This window comes from Sceloporus undulatus, chromosome 4 (assembly GCF_019175285.1).
Source record: "Sceloporus undulatus isolate JIND9_A2432 ecotype Alabama chromosome 4, SceUnd_v1.1, whole genome shotgun sequence".
Classification (NCBI taxonomy): domain Eukaryota; kingdom Metazoa; phylum Chordata; class Lepidosauria; order Squamata; family Phrynosomatidae; genus Sceloporus; species Sceloporus undulatus.
The window spans coordinates 62,790,049-62,812,762 of NC_056525.1; the positions used below are offsets into that span (position 1 = coordinate 62,790,049).

The 22,714-nt window shown below is 42.6% G+C and overlaps 1 protein-coding gene across 5 annotated transcripts in view; it reads right to left on the reverse strand.

The window, feature by feature from the left end:
- The window catches only part of PRICKLE4 (prickle planar cell polarity protein 4), a 52,142-nt gene that overhangs the window by 5,020 nt on the left and 24,408 nt on the right, over positions 1-22,714 (reverse strand). For 2 of the 5 annotated variants that reach the window (XM_042462134.1, XM_042462133.1), the window contains exons 2-7: positions 19,758-19,764; positions 8,808-8,976; positions 7,904-8,011; positions 6,117-6,254; positions 4,624-4,827; positions 3,709-3,895 (exon numbers count right to left, since the gene is read on the reverse strand). In XM_042462134.1, coding sequence (XP_042318068.1) covers positions 3,709-3,895; positions 4,624-4,827; positions 6,117-6,254; positions 7,904-8,011; positions 8,808-8,976; positions 19,758-19,764 — 813 coding nt within the window. Of the gene's footprint in view, positions 1-3,708; positions 3,896-4,623; positions 4,828-6,116; positions 6,255-7,903; positions 8,012-8,807; positions 8,977-12,951; positions 13,154-19,757; positions 19,765-22,714 lie in introns of those variants that run through there. The other 3 variants (XM_042462135.1, XM_042462137.1, XM_042462136.1) reach the window with 2 other exon arrangements.

Sequence of the window (22,714 nt, forward strand, 5' to 3'; positions counted from 1 at the left end):
GAGAGCGCGGGTGTGAATGCATGATGCGATATAATGTGAATACACATCGACCAATGCGAACTGACCCTACTTCTGTGCCCTGTGTGGTAAGGTCCAAGGACTTAACTCAGTCTTAGAGCACATTTTTTGACTCAAAAGACCTTTTGATTGGATCTTCATATCGCAAGGCTGGGAAAGTAATGATGTGAAAATCTCAGTCTTGGTATTAAATCCCACCTTTATTCACTCCACACTCTTGGTGGTTTCTATAGTTATAGCAGTGTGATACCAATTTAACTGCTGTGGATCCATCCTAGAGATTTCTGGAATTTGTAGTTTGAAGAGGACCTCAGAACTCTGTGCAAGAGTTCCAGTACTAGAGTTCAGGAAAGTATGAACTTGAGACCTCTATAGCAGGAAATCCCATGTATCCCCCCAAACTACAAATCCCAGGATTCCATAGGGTGGAGCTATGGCAATTAAAGTGGTATCACACTGGTATAACAGTGCAGTGCAGACACACCCATTGTTTCATATCAGGTTGCAAGACTTTATTTTCTTCTTGGAATTTTTTGCATATTCCAGTTTGTACTTTTCTCCAAGGAGGAAAGGCTGGTCTTCTTTGTCCTTGTGCTTGGGTGAGATCTAAACTTTTAAACTTTGAGCTACTGCTGTGGGAGGAGCCAGAAGCCTAATTCTACAGAAGGCTAGGAAAGGCGTGCGCCAAATTTTTAATTTTTCTTATATAGTCAAGGAGGTTTTGGAGAAGAGAGGAGAAGCTGACCTGGGAACATTATTGGAGGGGTTCTCCTTTAATTTTCCACATTTTCTTTCCCCTTTTTTCCTTAAGGGGCTTGTGGGAACTTTTGCTCAGAGGAAGTGAGTCAGAGACTTGCCTCTGGAAGGAGCTAGTAGCCAGGAGCTCTCTACAAAACTATAGTCCCAGTTGTTTGAACTCTTTAACAGAGCTTGGGGACAAAGTCCAAGCCAGCAGGGATTCTTTACACTGGTGTTTAGAAAGGAAGCCCATAATCTTGTTCAGTGTCTCCTTAAGACTTTTCAGTATGGACACTGAGGGACCAGCTGCAGTCACCTGCAACACTTGTGGGATGTTTGTATTCTTGCCCAGAGATGAGGGGAACTTCATCTGCACCAAGTGCAAGTTGGTAGCCCTCTTAGAAGAGAAAGTCTGGCAGCTGGAGGCCCAAGTATCTACACTTCAGCATCTTAGACAACAAGAGGTTTTCCTAAACAGAATGGACCAAAGGGACTTGGATGGGAAATACACAGAGGAAGTTGCTGGGGAGGAGGAGGTCACTTCACATACAACAGAAGTAGATGGTTGGAGGAAAGTCACACACAGAAGTAGGGAAACCAGGGAACGTTCTGGGAGTTTTCAGCTACAGAATCAATTTGAATCTCTGTCTATTATCAGATATGATGAGGAAGAGCAGCATGGACAGACTGGGAGATCCTGGGAGTAACACCAAAGGGAGCAGCTGCTACAAAGCCTCGGAGGAGGTGTGTGGTCGTGGTGGGGGACTCCTTGCTGAGAGGTACTGAACCAGTGGTTTGTGGGCCTGACAAGATGTCTTGGGAGGTGTGCTGTCTCCCTGGGGCAAAGATCCATAATGTGACAGAGAGGCTGACAAGACTTGTTAAGCCTTCTGACTATTACTCCTTTCTTTTGGTTCATGTGGGAACCAATATTACTGCAAGGCACAGCCTTGAGAATATCATAAGGGATTATGAGGCTTTGGGTAGGAAGTTGAAAGAGATGGATGCACAGGTTGTCATCTCATCTCTTCTCCCAGTCGAAGGGCATGGTCCAGGAAGGGAGAAGAAAATAGTGGATGTGAACAACTAGCTTCGTAGATGGTGCCACCAAGAACGGTTTGGATTCTTGGATCATGGACTGAGGTTCCATGAGGAAGGACTTCTGGTAAGGGATGGGTTGCATCTCACACCTGTTGGCAAAAACATTTTTGCTAATAGTCTCAAAAATTTGATCAGGAGGGTTTTAAAGTGAGTTATATGGGGGAGGGAGACAGTATTCTGGAAGGCAAAAGGGCTGGAGAAAATAGTCAAACTGATATGTAGAGGAAACAAGACAAACAGTGCAAGGACCCAACAGTGGGAGGAAAAAATGGTTGCACTACACTAACGCACAGAGTATGGGAAATAAGCAAGATGAACTTCTAGTACAACAAAGCCAATATGATATAATAGGCATCGCTGAAACCTGGTGGGATAAGTCTCATGACTGGAATATAGGAATAGAAGGGTATAACCTTTTCAAGAGAAAGAGGCAAAACAGGAAAGGAGGAGGAATAGCCTTATATGTCAGGGACATTTACACCAGTGAAGAGATCCTGGACATTGATCCTGGAAGCCAGGTGGAGAGCATCTGGATAAAAATTAAAGGGGAGGGAAACAACAGGGATATTATTGTGGGAATCTACTACAGACCCCCAAGTCAATAAAAGTATAGTGTCTAGATCAAGGGAAGTAATAGTGCCACTGTATTCTCCTTTGGTCAGGCCCCACCTGGAATATTGTGTCCAGTTCTGGGCACCACAATTTAAAAAGGATGTGCAGAAACTGGAGCATGTCCAAAGGAGAGTGACTAAAATGGTGAAGGGTCTGGAAACCATGCCCTGTGAAAGACAACTTAGGGAGCAGGGGATGTTTAGCCTGGAGAAGAGAAAGTTAAGAGGTGATATGATAGCCCTGTTTAAATATTTGAAGGGATGTCATATTGAGGGAGGAGCAAGCTTGTTTTCTGCTTCTCCACATACTCAGACCTAGAACATTGGATGCAAGCTACAGGAAAAGAGATTCCACCTCAACATTAGGAGGAACTTCCTGACAGTAAGGGCTGTCCAACAGTGGAACAAACTCCCTAGGAGTGTAGTGGAATCTCCCTCCTTGGAGGTCTTTAAGCAGAGGCTGGATGGCCATCTGTCAGGGATGCTTTGATTTGGATTTCCTGCATGGCAGGAGGTTGGGCTGGATGGCCCTTGCGGTCTCTTCCAACTCTATTATTCTATGATTCTATGAGGCATTTTTATTTATGTACATATTTTTAATTGACTAAATGATGTTTCTGCACATTTTTTCAGGCATTTTTATTTGCATATGTTTATTTCCATATAATTCTAGAGAAAGGAGGAGAATCCTGCATAATCCTGTGTACCATTAATTGGATGCATTTGTTTTAAAAATCAATATGAATTTGCTTTCCATCCCTAGGTGGGAAGAGCCCTGCTGGTGTACATAGACAATACTGATGCAAACAGATTCATATCCTGTCTCAGTGCAACCAAACAACCCACAGACTCAGGAAATTAGTATGTGAAATGAATAATTATAAATATTTTAGATGAATAAATGAGAAAGCTAAATTATCAACAAATATATATAAATATGACCAACCACAAAATCAATAATTAATGAATGTATGGCATTTATTACAAGCCACAAGTAGCATGAGAACAGTTCATACATTAATGACCATGTGGCTGGTTACATTTACATGTATTTGTCGATAATTTATCTTTTTTATTTATTCATTTGAAATATTTATACATACTAGCTTCATTTATACATTTCCTGACTCGCTTGGATTTTCTGTTGATAGTTCTTGTCAGGTCACCTATTTCTTTCTTTCATGTTCTGTTCTCTGTCGGTACAAGCAGATCCTTATGTTACTGGAAGTCCAGGACCTACCAATGATCTCTCCACAGGCTTGACAGATGTCTGCATATAGACTCTCAAAGCAAGCACAGCAGCAGGGCTGACCACCCTTCATAACATATCGCCGTGCCCCAAGGGGTAAGTCACACTCTAGGCAGCAGAAGTGTTCTTCATGCCAACGCATGCCTTCTGCTTCCATGCACTCTGTGGTAAAGATCAGCTGAAAAGAGAGAGAGAGAAGAGAGAGTATTGAAGTCCATATTGCCACTTTTCAGATTATTAAGGTGGAAGCATGCTGTGCTGCAGTGAAAGATCCCACCTGGCTCTTAATCCAATGGTACAGTTTATACAATTTTTTATTGCATTGGTGAGACTGTAGCATGAGACAGAAACTTTTCTTGGTTCCAGCAACCACATTTGGTGCTAGCTGTGCAGCCAGGCTCAGGCCAAATATGTAAAAATGAAAAGGTACACATATACAAAAACATGACTTCTTTCCTCTCCACCTGCTGCCACCTCTCAGCAGACAAGGATGGTGTATTTAAACCCACAGAGACATTTGCCTCAGCCTTATTTCACTTTTACTGCATAAATACCAAGGACACACCAGTTGCTGTCAGATATCAGTCCTGATACACCATATAATGTTGCCAGATTTTGTACAGCTGCAGTCAAAATTTGTCAGGCAATGACCTCCACAGTAGACTAGTACCAGTCTTGTCTTGCTATATTGGAATTTGAAAGGATTATTTAAATACTATTTTTAAACTGTGTTTTTTACCTTCTTTTATTCTGTATCCCCCTTTTTGCAGCGCTTCAAACTGAGTCAGTTCTGAAACTGTTTCAAGTGTGAACAAGGCACATATAATCCAATCAGCAAATCACTTTAAATCATAGTGGGAATCATAGTGGGAACAGGCCCAAGATCTTTTAGATGTATTTAATCACCTGATCACAAGAAGCACAGCGTGGACGGAAGAATTCTGCATGATGCCGACCACAGTAAATCTTTTCATGGTGATGGAAGTAGATTAGATCTACCAAGGGTTCGTGGCAGGTGTGGCAGACAAAACAGGAAGGATGCCAGCAGAACTGGTCTCCCAGTTTAGGCGTAAATACAACTTGTTGACCTCTAAATATCATCTTACCACACTGAAAATCAAGCAGACAGGATCTCATTATCTAAGGTGCATGGTTATCTGTTCTTTCTACAGAGAAATATTAGAACAGCTGTAATAGCTTAAAATTCTACATAAAATAGAATGATTCTGTTAACAATATTTTCAGATTACACAATCTACAAAATTACACAAACTCTATAAATTCAAAACCTTTCTCTTACTGCAATAGGACCACAAGGCTTCCTGTTTGTCATAACTTATTCTTTTTTGTGAGTTTTGCTACTCATAGCAACTAGTCTTCTTCCAACTACTAAAAATATTATTTCTGATTTCTCAGATGACAGAATGATTCTCATTCATTCAAAATAGTTCTCCCTAGATATAAAGGCCAGAAACCTTTTGAACTGAAAATTAAACGACTTACATAATGTTCTTTTATGAAGTTGAAGGCTTTCATGGCTGGTGTCGATAGTTTTCTGTGGGTTTTCCAGGCTATGTGGCTGTGTTCTGGAAGTGTTTATTCCTGACATTTCACCTGCATTTGTGGCTGACATCTTGAGAGGGTGGTGGCGTGGATGTGGAACAGTGTAGAGGGTGTGTGTGTGTGTGTGTGTGTGTGTGTGTGTATACACACACACACACACTCTCTCTCTCTCTTGTGTGACTCTTGGTTGGGAGGAAGTGATTTACATGTTAATCTGTGTGTTGGTCTGTTGTTGTGTGTTGGTCTGAGGAAAGAAATTGTGTTCTTTTAACTCATGCTGTCAAAAGGTAACATCCTGGGAGAAAAGTGGGATGTCCAGCCAAGCCATGCCAGAATTTAGCACCTGATTATCTTACTGAAGCAACTATGAAATACTCATGACCATCACTAGTGAGAGCCAGCATGACATAGTAATTTGAGTGTTGGACTATGACTCTGGAGACCAGAGGTTCAATTCCTTGCTTAGCCATGAAACCCACTGACAGACCATCAGCAAGTCACAAGCTCTCAGCCTCAGGGGAAGGCAATGGCAAACCTCTTCTAAACAAATCTTGCCAAGAAAACCTCATGATAGGTTCACCTTAGAGTTAACATGTTCGGCCATGTAAACCCACTGTGTGATCTTGGGCAACTCACACAGCCTCAGAGGGTGACAATGGCAAACCCCTTCTAATGAAACTTGCCAAGAAAACCCCATCATAGGTTCGCTTTAGGGTCACCATAAGTTGGAAAGGACCTGGAGACACACAACAACAAACAAGGTTGCTATACATCAGAAATGGCTTGAAGACACACATCAGCAACAAATGACCAATACCAAGATTAGGAAAGCTCACTTTTTTGCATGAGTACTCATTAGTTGTGGGGGGTACCAGGCATCGGACACCTTGCCCCAGTGATTCCTGCCGTCGCCGTGCAGCAAATGTCCGTAGCTGCTCCCTCTCTTCTTCCCCAATGGATGAACAATATCGCTCCTTGAATAAAAGCAGCAGATGGTATGAAAATCTCAAACAACATTCAGATAAATATACTCACTGACATAGACTAGAGGCCAAATCTTTTGTGGTTAGAGAACTTTTAAACAATGGTTGAAGCTGTACTATAATTGTGATTTTATTTTTTTATTTTGCTACCATTGAGTGGACATGGTTCAGAAAAACAGTTTTAAAATAATCAAAAATAAATAAGAACTGGAGAGTAAAAAGATACTAATTATCCAAATACCCCATGCCATATTAATGATAACAGGAAATAATGTTGTTGCTGCTGCTATTGTTAAATGAATATTCCTCTTCTTTCCTTAACAGTGAAATCCTCTACATGTTTACTCAGAAGAAAGCTCTGTTGCATTCAATCAGATTCACAGTTAAGAGTGTACATGTTTCCATTCAAGCTCCACTTTTTCGATGCTTTGGAATGCTTTGGTGTATTTTCAAAGGCTTGAGCATTGCATCAGCATTATTAATCAAGCCATTCTCTTGCACAGAAAGCATGAAGAAAATGCTACAATACCCTACAGAGGCTGTATGCTGAGTGAATAGTGACATCATATAGTTTAGCCACTAGGAGGCACTGTACCTAGATGTCATTGTTCTGTTCTTACTGGGGAAGAGACAATAAAGTTCTTGTCTAGCTTCCTGACTGGTAGTATCTTGAAACTCTTTCAAGGCAATATTTATAGTTAGTGTGACCTTAGTGGCCCTTGTGTAAGTCACCAGGTCCATGACCCTATCAGGTGACAAACAGCCTACAGCCTATGTTGGACAGATTCTTTATATTCCCTCAGAGATTAGGAGGTGGAAACAGAAACACAGAGTCTCTATGTCCCTGAAAGTTAAATGGTGGGATGGAAGGGACCAATTATATGTTTTTACTTTGCTTCCTGTTCTTTCTCAAATAGACATCCCATTTTGCCATTCCCCCTCTGGTGGAAGGATATGGAGATAGAGGAATCCATTTCTCACTGGTACTGTATAACAGGGGTAGGCAACATTTTGAGCCGGGGGCCAGGTTGCTGTCCCTCAGAAACTGGGGGGGGCGAAGCCAAAAAATAAATAATTAAATAATTTTAAAAAATTTAAATATATAAATAAACCGGGACAAATGTAGGACAAAATTTTCAAATGGAGGATAGTTTTTTAAAAATGGAGGACATGCAAAAAAAATTGCTGATTTTAAAAAATGTTTAATATAAATGCATGTTTCTGAGGCTTCTATAGACAATTGTTCCCCAAAGGCCCCGGCAGCAATCGGCGGCAGGACCGGGCTGGGGCCGGTTCCAAGGCCTCGCCGGGCTGGATCTGGCCCGCGGGTCGTAGGTTGCCTACCCCTGCTGTATAATGTATCTGTACCATACTTCACAAAAGCTCTGAATGAAGAATAACTATGGAATTGAAAACCTAGACTCTGATTAGAGGTCTCTGAACGATTACAATTAGTGGCACACATGTGGCCACATTGTTGCAAAGACACAGACAGTGCTCACAGCTTTATTAGTGCATAAAAGGAAGTATCTAAATCTATATGGCTCTGAAAAGTTAAGTTTTATCAGGCTTTTTCAACCAAGGGTTGCACAAGGCAAGACAGCTTAGTACAGTGTGGGTGGGAGGTTTAAAATTCTTACATCACAATCTTGTGGGGGCAGCTGCTGGAGGAGAGTTTTGATGCGAAGCTGGTTCTGAATGATAGTGGGGATTGCATCTGATGAGTGATTGCCAAAGTCTGATGACACCTGCAAAAGAAAATGAGACAGAAGCAGAGCTGGAGCTGTGAAAATTTCCCTGAGTTTGGGAGGACAAAGAGTGCTCACATTATGACCTTCCCTATAATCTTCCCTACCTTAACAGACCCAGCTGAAGTTCTTAAGTATTTCCCATAGGAAGAGAAAAAGTCCTGCAGGATGGGTTTTCCTGCTCAGGAGCGAATGAAAACTGACTAGTAAAGCAAGAAAAAGGGAGTTGGTTCAGCATTCAGCTGCATTAGCAGGGGTGGCCAACATGTACCAGATGTTGCTGGACTGCAATTCCCATTGTCCCCCACAAACAGCTAAGTTGCAAGGGCTGATGGGAGTGACAGTTTGACAAGATCTGGAGGGGCTCCAGTTGCCCACCTCTCGTTTATGGCATATAAACTTTAACTCTGTTTCTCAGAAGTTTGCTCCGCTCTGATCAACAAACATTTGGTCAAGCAGTGATGCATCCATGAATTCAGTTTGCTTTACTGATTTTGACTGTCATCTCTTCCAACTCTTCTCTTTCCTAGAATCAGAAATTGAATGACTGGAAAAAGCAGAGGCATCTCACTGCAGTATCTGCGCAGTGTGCAATGCCAAAAAACTGGGCTGTTTTGGTTACTAGATCTAAAGGTATCAAAACATGGACAATAGTCAAGTGATAACAAAGAAAAAGACCAACTCCTGTAAAATATAGACCCCACAGTCCTTCAAGGAGCACCACCTGCTTCATTAGTCTTTCAACAATTATAGCAAAAATAAATGGAGGTGTAAAAGGAAGGGGCTTGCTACCCACCTCTGCTAGGGCAATCTCTGAGGTTGGTCCCAGATAATCTTCAAGGGCACAGCCAGAATCACTGTCTGAAGATGAAACAGGCAGGAGAGTGCCCAGAGTTCCACTGCATGGAGCTTTCTCTCTCTGGGAGCAAGTGGGGCTTGGTTGGGACATCCGCAGAAAGGTGCTGGAAAAAAAGAGTTTGTGGGTGCTTCCAAATGCAGATTTGTGTACAATCAGCATGAGGAACTGACCAGCATTTTATGGGTGTCCAGATGACACTATCATCCTGTGCATAGCCCATGAATTATCATGGTCTTCTTTGCTTTACCACCTAGTGGTGAAAATTTGCCAAATAGGAAAAATCCTAAAAAATTAAACTATTGCCAAAGTTAAGCATGACACTCATAACTTAGCATCTCCTGGTCTGATCCCCCAAAACCTATGGTACAGGGCAGTGGCCACACCAACAGAAGGAAGTCTGTTCTGCTGGTGATCAGGCTACAATGAGGAATTGCAACAGGGCTACGGCCTGGGTTGTCACAGCCTCGCTCGCTGGCAGGAGTGGGGTAGAAACATCATCCACTCATGCTCTACACGCCAGCAAAACAGACTTCTTTGTCTTGGAATAGCTGCTGCCCAGGTTTGAGTGGCAGTTACAAAGATGCGTAACTCTGGGTTTTGCATCTCTAATTATGATAGTGAATATCAACCTATATCTATTAAATACACGTCTTTTGTGTGGCTACAAACTCCTTCAATGTTCTGTTCTCTGCCTAGTAAAGGAGTTTGTAGCCTTGCAAAGGATGGACACATTTTGTGTTGCTAATGAAATTTAACTTTTATTTTCTGGATTTTAAAAAGCTTTGTCTCTCAGTGCCACATGGAGAGAAGGAGGAGTGGTCTACCTACATAGATATCCCTCCATACCACCCTAACTCAGAACAACACCTACAACATCTTGACAAAATGCAAGCCTGTGAGTAACATGGTCTGTTTCTTTTCTTCCTGTATGATTTTTAATACCTTTGCCTGATTAAGAAGCCAGTGGGGCTTCCAAAGCTTGCAACATGTATTTTGTGCCTTTTGGTTGATCCAATAAAAGTATCACTGTTTTGTGGTTTTTGGATGTTATTGTACTCTGCCCTAAATAAGACATTTACATTTAACTTGTATGTATATGTGTTGGAAATATTAAGCAAATACGTTTATCTCCTTTTAAAAATCTTGCCTTCTTCACCTGCTTACTCATAGATGTCAAAGTGCAAATATGGGCATTTCTGTAGGCATAGCAGATACTGGCAGCTGTTTCAAATACCAAGACTAACAGCTTCTGTTCTAACATGCACACATGTAAGGGATGTAGGTTTCTGTTCTTTATAAATTCTCTTATTATGAGTATATTTTGTATAATAGACATGACTGTATTAGCATCACTAATGCAAGACTTGGGATTTTTCCACAAGCTGTTGAATAAATAGGTGAACAGATAGATGGGTGTTATACAAATACACAGGTGTAGCACATGCCAGATGGATAAACTCAATCGAGGTGGTCATAAGCCTGAAATTACAGGACCCAAGCAGTGCAGTGGGGAGGTCTTGGGGATGTCTCATTCATACAATCACCATAAGCTGGGGCTGACTCGATGGCAGTTAACAATAATAAGCAAATCCACAGAAAACCCATCACTTGAATCTTGATCTCCCAGACTGAAGTTCTGTTGCTGTTGTTATTTATTATCTGCCTCTCTACAAGTACTTTCTTTACTAGAATATGATGCCTAGCCATCATATGAAAATCTCCATGAAACTTAAATATGCATGGCAGCCATCTCCTTTTACCCATATAAAATATTTGCAGGTATTTTTATCCTGCTTTTCAGGACTGACTTCAAGTTTGGAGAGTCCTTGTGGTCTTGCCTAGTGACAGTTGTAAGTAGCAGCAATGCTCTGATCAGCCCCTGCTGTCTGGCTCTAGAAGCTACCATTTTAGCTTCCCATAGTGGATACATGGTGGGATATTCATCTATGATTCTCACATTTACCCTCACAGCACTGACTGATTGAAATGGATTTCTGTTCTTCCCAAAACTGACTTGGTGTAAGCCTATGGCAAAATTAAACCAGTGTCCTATGTAGCTCACATATGTTTGGGAGGTTCACAGAAGGTCTCCTTCCCTGCCCTGGCACTTGAGACTGGCATCTGGTACATTATAAAAGCAAGGAAAGCTTTTTGACTGAATGATGGCCCCTCTTTATTCTGCTTTTCATCCATGTCAACACATTTTTCTTCAGAGGGATAAAACATGGTATTAAGAAGATGAATAAGAATATTGTTATGGGATTGTAGGTTGAGATGGATGATCTCCTCGGATCCATTCCAACTTGATAGCTCTTTATTCTGATAGAAAGGGTGGTCCTAAAACCTGCCTGGCAGGTTTTGCTTAAGCACTTCATCTGGCTGGGCACATTCTTTAGTTAGGTAAATTAAGGTGATAAGTTGCCATAGAGACTAATTTAGAAGCAGACAACCTTTTTACCTCTGAAGGCCATGTTCTGTAACTGGAGATACATCAGGAACTGCATTCTGAATGAGGCCAAAGTAGATACAAATAGAGCACAAGTGAGTAGTGCCAGACCATGCCCCCACCCAAACATCCATCAACACCCTAATTCCCCTATGTACTGATTAGGGTTACCCTTTGATCTTTTAGTGCTCATCCTTATTTAACTATATGGTATGCATAACCAAGACCTAAGCAAGAAAGAACAAGGAGAAGTCACCTCTCCCAGCTGTACTCTTCTGTCACGGCCAGCCAATATCAGCTCTCAGAAGATGAGGAGGAGGATGAGCCTCCTCCAGAGCAAGAGCTAATTGAGGCTACACCAGGTGATAATCCTGCTCTGCCAGGTCCCAGCTGTGCTCTCCCAGCCCCAGAGGAGGAGGCCCAACCAGGTCCTAGTGCTAGTGAGATGCCTCAGCCTAGTGGTGACTCTGGGGAGGAAGCTTGCCTGGATGTGCCTACTTACAAAGAGAGAAGGGCTGAGAGTGCTTGCAGGCACAGATCCAGCAGGAATGCAGAGAGGCAATTAGCCAACCAGCCTCAGGTGGCATGGGGGAGAGTTTCCCTTACTTAAACTGTAGAGAGGCCTCCACTCAGTGCCAGAGTTTATTACTGTACATGATCTCTTGGTGTGATTGCTGCTGGGTCCTTGTATCTTGACTCCTTGTTGCTTTGACCTCGGACTGGACCCTTGTTATCTTCTGGCTGCTTTGACCTTGGACTGCTTTGACTACTCTGACTCCCAGTATCCTAACTTCGGCTTGGCTTTCAGACTGCTCTCACGCTTACTCCTTGCAAGGTCTGTGGACTGCTTCCACTTGCTGTGCTTAGCCATTCTTATCGGCATAGTGTGGTGTGCTGGCTGCAGTCCAGGACACCTTCCAACATTTATTGCAATGCTGATATAGGCCTGAGGCATAGAAAGGAAATGGGCAATAATCTATAGTAGGGATGGGCAACTGTTAAGATCCTTTGCTGAATGTTGCCATACTGCTGAATTTTGGTAGTGTAATGGCAGCAAAAACAAACAATTGCATTTTTGTTTGACAACAAAGTTTGTAGGCTAGGGAATGTGTACCTTATTTTAAAGCAGAATCACACACCTCGAAGCTTCCTTGAAGTGAATTTCTGATTTAAAGCAAGAGAGGTGTCCCCACTTGCCTCATGAAAAGATATATGGGAGAGGAAAGTTGGGTGGAATTGCACCCCAAATTTACTGGGATGATGTGGCAACCCCAAAAGTATCCATCTTTGAAAGCTGAGGGATTCTATGAGATTTATCCTGCTGGTATGACTGGTGGAGTCACTCTAAAAAGGACTTGTCTATATCTACCTGTGTGTGTTTGTCTGAGAAGACAATTGAGCAACTGGGTGCCGAAAAATTAGCTGCCCTGAGACCCTTTGTGGCTGAAGAGTGGGGCATAACTACTCTAAATAAATAAATAAATGATGATCTCAGCACAGCCTCATCACTATGAGCATTCTTCACCTTCAATGCAAGGTAGACAGAATTTTTATTATGGTCATAGACCAGCACAAACCTTCAATGCAAATATCCAAAAATTGCACAAGACACATATTGGCCCATTAGGAACTTACTTGCAGGCTAGCCAGAAGGGCAAATTCCCCAAAAGGATGTCCTTTTTGCCCCTTCTCCAGTGGTCCTTTACTAGCTGGTTAAGATTTCTCCCCTCTCCTATTTACAGATGTTCAGTTTGCTGGATACAGATCTTTTTACCAATCTCTTGATTTTCTGGCCTGCTTTATTTAATAATAATAATAGATTTTATTTTTATTCCACTTTTCCGCGATGATCAAAGTGGCTTACAGATTAAAATTCAACATAAAAATACATATCAATAAAAACAATGTAAAAATATCATATTAAAAACTATTAGACAGTCAGCTTAGTTGAATTGATCCAAAAACATTGCGAAAATCGTTACACAATAGGGGTAGAGGGCATAATATCACATCTCATGGGGGGAAAGCTTGGTGAAAGAAAAAGGTCTTAAGGTTCTTTCTGAAAAGATCCAGGGAGGTGGTGGAACGGAGCTCGTCGGGAAGGTTGTTCCACATTTTTGGGGCTGAGATGGAAAAGGCCCTTTGCGAGGTCACTACATATTGCACAGTTGGGACTTTCAGCAGATTCTTCCCGGCTGACCTGAGTGTGCGGGGCGGATTATATGGGGGGAGGCAGTCCTCAAAGTACCCTGGGCCCAAACCATTTAGGGCTTTATAGGTAATTACCAACACCTTGTATTGGGCCCGGAAGCAAATAGGCAGCCAATGGAGATCTTTTAGGATAGGTGTTAAATGGTCTGCCCTGGAACATCCAGCGACCAATCTCGCAGCCATATTCCGCACTAATTGAAGCTTCCGGGTTTGGTACAAGGGTCGCCCCATGTAGAGCGCATTACAGAAATCCAATCGAGAGGTTACCAGAGCGTGTACTACAGTTTCAAGGTCCCCCCGGCCCAGGTAGGGTCGCAGCTGGCGTTATCAACCGAAGCTGATAACAAGCGCTTCTGACCGTCGCATCCACCTGAGATGTCAGTTGGAGTGACGAGTCCAGAAGCACTCCCAAGCTGCGAACTGAGTCCTTCAGGGGATGGATGACCTAACTGTGTGTTTTTCTGTTATTAATCACAGAATCATAGAGTTGGAAGAAACCACAAGGGCCATCCAGTCCAACCCCCTGGAATTAGTTGCATATCATTCTTTTGTTTGTTGTTGCTGTGTGCAACAACATTTCTGACTTACAGAGACCTGAAGGCAAACATATCATTGGGTGTGTGTGTCTGGGGAGAAGACTGTGTGACTTGCCCAAGGTCAACCTATGGGTTTCCATGGCCAGGTGGGGAAGTGAACCCTAGTCTGCTACATATGCCATATGTCACCTTGAACAATTACTTTTAGAACAAAAAGGTGGAACATAAATACATTAAATAAATTAAATACATATCATGCAATTTATTTATTTTTTTAATTGTGAGTTGCCTTGCATTAATTGGATACAGATGCTGGAATATAAACAATAGCAATAAATAATAAATAAATAAGGTGCCAACAACGGAGCCTAGATGTACCTCTAATCTCTAAAAGTGGCCTGTATAAATAAAACTTGAAGCTATCACATTGCCTGTGTTATGTCTAAAGTCACTATAGTGCAGCAGACATGTATTTACACTATGGAATAGCCAGGTCCAGTCCTACCATTGGGCAAAGTCTCATCTGATGCTAAATTATATGGAAGAATCAGCAGTGGTCATCCCTGGCCATCTTCCTCCAAAGTGTATGTTCTAGGCAACCAGTTTTGGCTGCTTTAAACTAATCTTTTAAACTCTGGTGGAGAATGTTTGCTTACCATTAAGCTTGAAGTAAGATTCAGTCCAGTGAGCTACTCTACTAAAAGGGTAGTGGGTACCATTTTGTCCTTCACCTTAGGCAGGAAAATGTCTTATGCCATCTGGAGAACAACTTAGGCTTGCTGGAACTAGTTCTGTGCAAATTACATACAGCTTCTTCCCTTTATGTATAAACCATGGAGGATTTTTAAAAAATCAATCAATCAATCATTTTATTTTTACCCCATGTACCCCTCCCCAAGACTGGGACTCAAGGTAGACTACAGTAAAACAACAACAACAACAACACCCTTACATGTAGTGAAAACCATATTCAAGTTAAGATCAGAGACTGGTGAAAAGGCCAGGTCATCAGGAGCCTTAACGTTGCTGTTTAGCAGAGGATTTTTTGAGGAGGAAGCCCACAGTCTTGTTTCAGTCATTGCTAAAGACTTCTCATCAGTATGGACACTGAGGGAACTGCTGCAGTCACATGCAACATTTGTCCTCTTGCCTACAGAAGTGGAGAACTTCACAGGCACCAAGTGCAAGTTGGTAGAACTCTTGGAGGAGAAAATACAGCAGCTGGAGTCCAGAGTAGCTACACTTCAGCATATTACCGAGCAAGAGGATTTCCTGGACAGAATGGAACTAATGACAAGTACCACACAGAGGAAGTTGCTGGGGCAGCGGAGGTCACTTCACATACACAGGAGGCAGACAGCTGGAGGAATGTCACACAGAAAAGTAGGCCAAGGGAATGTTCTGGGAGCTTGCAGCTAGAGAATTGATTCAAAGCTCTTTCCCTTATCAAGGAGGATGAGGAAGAGCAGCATGGACAGACTTCAGGGACAGAGCAGGGGAGCCTGAGAGTTCCACCAGAGGGAACAACCACTGCTAAGCCTTGGAGCAGGCATGTGGTCGTAGTGGGGGACTCCTTGCTGAGAGGTACTGAACCAGTGGTTTGTGGGCCTGACAAGATGTCTTGGGAGATGTGCTGTCTCCCTGGGGCAAAGATCCATGATGTGACAGAGAGGCTGACAAGACTTGTTAAGCCTACTGACCAATACCCCTTCCTTTTTGGTCCATGTGGGAACCAATGATACTGCAAGACACAGCCTTCAGAACATCAGAAGGGATTACGAGGCTCTTAGTAGGAAGCTGAAAGAAATGGATGCACAAGTTGTCATCTCGTTTCTTCTTTCACTTGAAGGTCATGGTCCAGGAAGGGAGAGGAAAATAGCAGATGTGAACAACTGGCTCCACAGTTGTTGCCGTCAAGAACGATTTGGATTCTTCAATCATAGACTGCAGTTCCATGAGCAGGGACTTCTTGCAACGGATGGGTTGCATCTCATGCCAGTTGCAAGAAATGTTTTTGCCAACAGTCTCAAGAATTTGATCAGGAGGGCTTTAAACTGAGTTTCGTAGGAAAGGGAGACAATATTAAGGAAGGTGAAAGGGCTGGAGAAAATAGTCAAACTGACATAGAGGAAACAAGACAAATAGTGCAAGGACCCAACAGTGAGAGGCAAGAAAACTTGCACAGGCAGCAAGTAAAGGGGACCCATGGTCTGCGATGTCACTACACTAATGCACAGAGCATGGGAAATAAGCAAGATGAACCCGAACTCCTAATACAACAAAGCAAATATGATATAATAGGCATCACTGAAACCTGGTGGGAGGAGTCTCATAAGTGGAATGTAGAAATAGAGGGGTATAACCTTTTTAAAAGAAATAGGCCAAACAGGAAAGGAGGAGGAATAGGACTATATGTCACAGATATTTACACCAGTGAAGAGATCCAGAACATCAATACTGGCAGCCAGGTGGAGAGCATCTGGATAAAAATTAAAGGGCAGGGAAACAACAAGGATGTTACTGTGGGAATCTACTACAGACCCCCCAATCAGATGGAGGAATTGGATGATGCCTTTCTAGAACATATAACTACACACTCAGAAAGGAAAGATGTAGTAGTGATGGATGACTTCAACTATCCTGATATTTGCTGGAATTCAAACTCAGCAAAATCCTCAAGGTCTAGCAAATTCCTCACTTGCCTCAAAGACAATTTCATTGTCCAAAAGGTGGAAGAGGCAAGAAAGGGGTCAGCTATTTTAGATCTGATCCTAACCAGCAAGGATGACTTGGTTAATGGGGTGAAAGTGGTGGGATCATTAGGTGGCAGTGACCATGTTCTCCTGGAGTTTGTTATACAGTGGAAAGGAAAAGCCAGACAAAGTCAGATTCATATTTTAGACTTTAGGAGAGCGGATTTCACTAAACTTAGAGAAGTACTGAGGATGATCCTGTGGTCAGAACTACTAAAAGAGAAGGGAGTTCAGGATGGATGGGAGTTTCTTAAAAGGGAGATACTGAAGGCACAATTTCAAACAGTTCCATTGAGAAAGAAAAATGGGAGGTATCTCAAGAAACCAGGATGGATGACTAAGGAACTTTCAACTGAGCTAAGTTTTTAATGGAACATTTATAAGAAATGGAAAAAGGGAGAAATCACGAAAAAGGAATTTTAAAAAAAACATATAAATTAATCATTATGAGTGGTGGGTTTTATTTGTTAATAATGAGTAGGGGACTGTATGAATTTAATATTTAATTAAGACATATGAGTTAATTTTAAATTCTTCTACATCTTTATGTCTATTTTTATGTACTTTAAGCAAACAAAAAATTTTAATAAGTAATACTATAGTGTGTGATGCTTCTGTAACCCCTGTCTGCACAAGATAAGTCTATAAACCACCTAAAATAGACATACATGGCCTAAAGTCACATATATTGGAGGGGGGGGAAACAGTCATCTGATTTTTGTGCCAGGAGAAGTTAAATGTCTGAAATCTGAAACACATGGACTCCAGTAAGCAAAATCATAGCTTATTACATTATTATTTTTTGCTCCACTCATTTGGGATTTCTAGTTAAAACATTTTTTAAAACACAAGTTGTTGTGAAAACAGTTTTATATGAGTGGTGTAGCAAAATGGAGAAAAGGGTTTTCTCTTTTTTACACTTTTCACTGTTGTCTTCTGATGTTGAAGTCAACCAGTATAACTGAGGCAAAAAGAGATGGTATTTTATATAATCAATATATTTTTAACTTAAAGAATTCACTCTTATTGCAATGTGTTCAATATCTTCGATGGATTTTTAAAATTCTATATATCCATAGTGAATAGTATTTGGAAGTAATCAGTTGGGAAGTACTTTAGAAATTAATTAATTTCCATCGTTTATGCCTGGTATAGTCCTGCTATCCTCTAGTATTCAGAGCTATGGATTGCTTTATGCAACCCGTCCCCATTCCATTATTCATGCCTTTCAGTTACTTTTGGGATTGGGATTGGACGAAATTTTAGCTGATAACAGAATGCCATAAAACTTGAGTGTCTCTACATGTCCATAAGGTAAACTTTGAAAAGTGGGAATGTTAGTCAATATACCAATGAAATAAAACTGTGGTTTGTACTGTTAGGCTACTTCTCACTTGCAACTTGATATGCCTTTGTTATATTCCCCTATACTATTGCATGTAACTATGTTCCTTGTAACACTTTGCTGTTGAGCTCTGGTCATTTTTGTAATAGGACCCTCACATTCAGGGTCAATACTCTTCTGAATGCCAGATAATGAGGGACAAAAGGAAGGGTTGCTGTCCTTTGTCAGTTTAACAGATCATCTCCTTATCCAGTCAGAAACAGGATGCTGGGCTACTTTGCCCTGAGCCTTTGGCCCAATACCTTTCTATGTATTAATTCAGTTTTGATGGCAATCTCTCTGCAAGCTTCTGCAATTCTGTTCTTTGCATTAAACAGGCTATGCATTTTCTAAACAGACCTAAACAGTATTGCCTTTTGAAGGAGCCTGTCACTCGGTAGGTACCCTAAAAATAAATGTCAACTGGTGTGAATAGGGTTTCTAATATAAATAAATAAAGTTTTTATTTTTATCCCGCTCCTTCCTGCGATCAGGGCGGCTTACAACTAAGTTAAAACAACAATATCATAAAAAGTGTAAAAATACCGACACTAAAAATAAACCATACAATCAAAAAATAACAGGCTAAAAGCCCATAGCCCAACCTCTTGGCCACGGAAGAGGAGGGAGGCCACAGGATTTTAGTCGGGGAATGCCTGTTGGAACAGGAAGGTTTCAGGTCCTTCCTGAATTGGGCCAGGGTGGTAGTCGAGCGGAGCTCAGTGGGCAGCGTATTCCAAAGGGCTGGGGCAGCAGTGGAAATGTCCTCCGTGTGGTGGAGGATAACCTGCCCCAGGCACCTTCAGTAATTGTGCCCAGAACGTTCTGAGGGTGCGAGGCGGAATGTCGGGGAGAGGCGGTCCTTTAGGTATCCGGGCCTAAGCCATTTAGGCTTTATAGGTAATCACCAACACCTTATATGAGCCCGGAAGCGGATGGCAGCCATGGAGATCTTTCAATACCGGTGTATTGTGTTGGTCTGGATACGCCAGTGACCAACCGGGCTTCCATGTTCTGCACCATTTGCAGCTTCCGAGTTGGTATAAGGGTTGCCCCATGTAGAGTACATTGCAGAAATCCAGTCTCGAGTTACCAGAGCATGTAACCACGTTTCTAGGTCCCTCGGGCCAGGTATGGGCGCAGCTGCGAATAAGCCGAAGCTGATAACAGTGCTCTTGACCGTCGCATTCACCTGAGCAGTCAGATGAAGCGATGAGTCAAGAAGCACCCCCAGACTGCGCACCGGAGTCCTTCACAGGGAGCGTGACCCCGTTCATGACAGGTTGGAACCACCGCCATTCCTGGACCAGGGGAACCTATCACTAGTACCTCGTTTTTCTCTGGATTCAGCTTGGTGCGGTTTTCCCTCATCCAGCCCATTACTGACTCTAGGCAGGCCACGAGAGGAGGACCCCATCCCCAGTCACTGCATCCGTCAGAGCATAGAGAAAATGATTTGGGTGTCATCCGCGTACTGATAACCCCGCGCCCCATGTCTCCGGATGATCTCTCCCAGCAGTTTCATGTAAATGTTAAATAGCCTGGGAGACAGAATGGCTCCTTGAGGGAACCAGTTTTAAGGGCCCGCTCATCGGAGCCTAGTCTCCCAGCTGCACCCTCTGGGACCTCCCAGAGAGGTAGGACCGGAACCACTGGAGTGCAGTGCCCCGTACCCACCTCTGCCAGGCGTCCCAGAGGATCCATGGTCTAACAGTAGTCTTGGTGGCAGAAATGTAGAGTGGATGGATTAACATGGGGGGGGGAGTAATTTTTTTATGACTCTTTAGATTTTTTTAATGGCACTTTCATGGGAATTGTACAATTGGCTGCCTCAGATTTTCATTAGGAAAAAAGAAGGAAAAGAAAATGAGAAAATAAATTGTGGCTACTCTCCCACCAGTAATAACTGGATGTGAGGGGTTGGACGAAGGAATCCCGTTCTCTGTGACCTGACAGTCACAGACTAGACTAGGATAGTTTTAATAATTACTAGGGTAGTTAGAAAATTGTCTGTGGCCAACAGCCGTCTGGACTGATTATTCACATAAAACATTGGATAGGAAACAAATGAAAGGATTAATCTCCATAGAACTTTAGGGCCAAGTTAGGCCTACACGGAAATACAGCTTTATTTTTTTTTACCACTGACTGTTCCACCAGATTGTTGATAATTGCATTATATTGCTCCTCCACAATACCTCTTATTTTACTGCAAAAATTAGCTTTAGGTATTAAAGATAAAAGATAATCCACTTTAAGATAATCTACGTGGGATCTTGTTTTTAGGCAGTAGTTTGGGCCATTGCCCTCGTGTCCCTACATCACATGAGATTGAATAATCTAATCCCATAGGCAGAGTAATGAATTGCGCAGAGAGGCAGCTAGTGCCTTCTTTTGTTGAGCTCTCAAGAGCTCTTATTTATTGTAATTCATTTATTCACACCATGTACAGTTCCCCACTCATACATGAGTTTTGGAATGAATGATTAATAAGAACTACTAAAGCTTGTAATTTATTGTGGTGTGTTGTTTTAGTAGTATTGCATACTAATATATTTACTTAAATCCCACTCCCCCCCCCCCGTCCCAAATTTGCACTCAAGTATATGAGGCTGTGTGAATCCTGAGCAAAGCAGACAGTATGGATGCCATTGCTACTCCTGTCCTGAAAGACCAATATGGAGAGTTTGGGTCTCCCCTAGTCAGCATCTGCCTTGAAAGAGCTACTGTGGCAGGTTGGTATTAGTAACCTCTGCAATATAGATGGTCCTCTGAAATTAATTGATTGCTGAATCCCACAATACAGTGTAGACCCAGTGCTAAAGGTGAGTACACGCGGGGGTTGTAGTAAAAAGGGTTCTCTTAGTCAGGAGTTGTCCAGGAGCCATATTCTAGGAGTATCAGAAAAATAATACAATTACATTTTCAATTCCCTCTGTTTTAATACCAGAAACCCAGACTGCGATCCAGGGCCAGCGATCGGCAGGGGAGAGTGTATTTTTAATAATTGTTTTCATTTTGGTTTCTGAACCTGTCATTACAGGTCAGAACTGCAGTCAGGTTAGTCAAACTTGTCTGTTTATTATGATTCTCCTGTTGAAGTTATTAAAAGTGTAGTTTCCACATGACTCCCCCCCCCCCCACATACCACACTTTTGACACGACATGGAAGCTCCACACAGTGTTGACAGTCTTCCTGGCCACCTGCTACAACTGTGTTGGCTGAAAGGGGCCGGTAGAGTGACAGAAATGTATAAATGATGCGTGCTACAGATAGGGTTGCCATAACTGTCAACCTCCAAACCGGGACAAATGTTTTAAAATGTAGGACAAATGTAGGACAAAATTTACCTCCACCCCCAAAGTAGGACATATTTTTAGAATGGAGGATGCACAAAAACTTTAAAAGTTTAATATAAACACATGTTTCTTTGGCATGTCGAAATGGAGGACACTTTGGCATTATTCCTAGACAGATAGCAGAAATGTAGTTCCCTTTCTGGCCAAAACCCCACTCCCCCAAATTCCAACAGCACATTTGGGTATTGAACATGGCTTTATTTACATGGCCTCTTGCATATTTCAGAGGCTTATTCAATAACCAAACCCTTTGGGTTTAGACTGAACATGGGTTAACCTGGCTTAGCATATTTAACATGTCAAGGTGGTTTAAACAAAAGTGGATTTGCCCTTGGGTTTCAGGTTTCTTACCCCCAACTGTTCTTCACAGAAGTCCAGGTACTTTGGTTTTTCTTCACTGCGCATGAGTTTGTAAAAATCAGGGCAACTTACATTGGCCATGCCTCAGAAACTTGCTGATATCAATATCATCATCATCATCACCATCGTTGTCACAAACAAGGCAGACTTGTTAGCATTAAAAGCACCAAAAATACACAGAAAATGCACTTTGGAAAGTCACACTGTCTTGACTTCAGAAAGAGCGAGCGCTGGCCTCAGAAGCTGACTGATATCAATATCAACCACCATCATCCTCATCATTATTCATTGTTAAAATAAGGCAGACTGTTAGCATTAAAACCACAAAAAAACACACAGAAAAGGCACTTTGGAAAAAAAACTTAGGAAATGGGCACCCACCTCTTCCTCCTCCTCCTCCTGATCCTCCTCTTCCTCTTCTCCTCCTGCTACTCTTACTTCTCCTCGTCCTCCTCCCTTCGCCTCCTTCGCTGGCCACTGCTGCCTCGCTGGGCCTGGACTGGCCCACATGGGGACAAAATAGAGGAGCCTCCTCTTGAGGCTGGCTGGCCAATGGGGCAGACTAGAGCTACAACAGCCCCGCCCCCCCTGCCAGCAGCCATTGCGCAGCCAGCCTCAGGAGGAGAAACTCCTCCTGCTTAGCCCTGCACGCACCCTGCAAGGCGCGCCGGGCAACAGGAAGTGCTGGCTGACAGCAAAGACCGCAGCGGTGCCACAGTGAAGGACACGACGGTGGTTGTGGCCACAGCGGCGGCCGCCGCAGCAGCCACACTAGTTGCCCGCAGCGGCAGCTG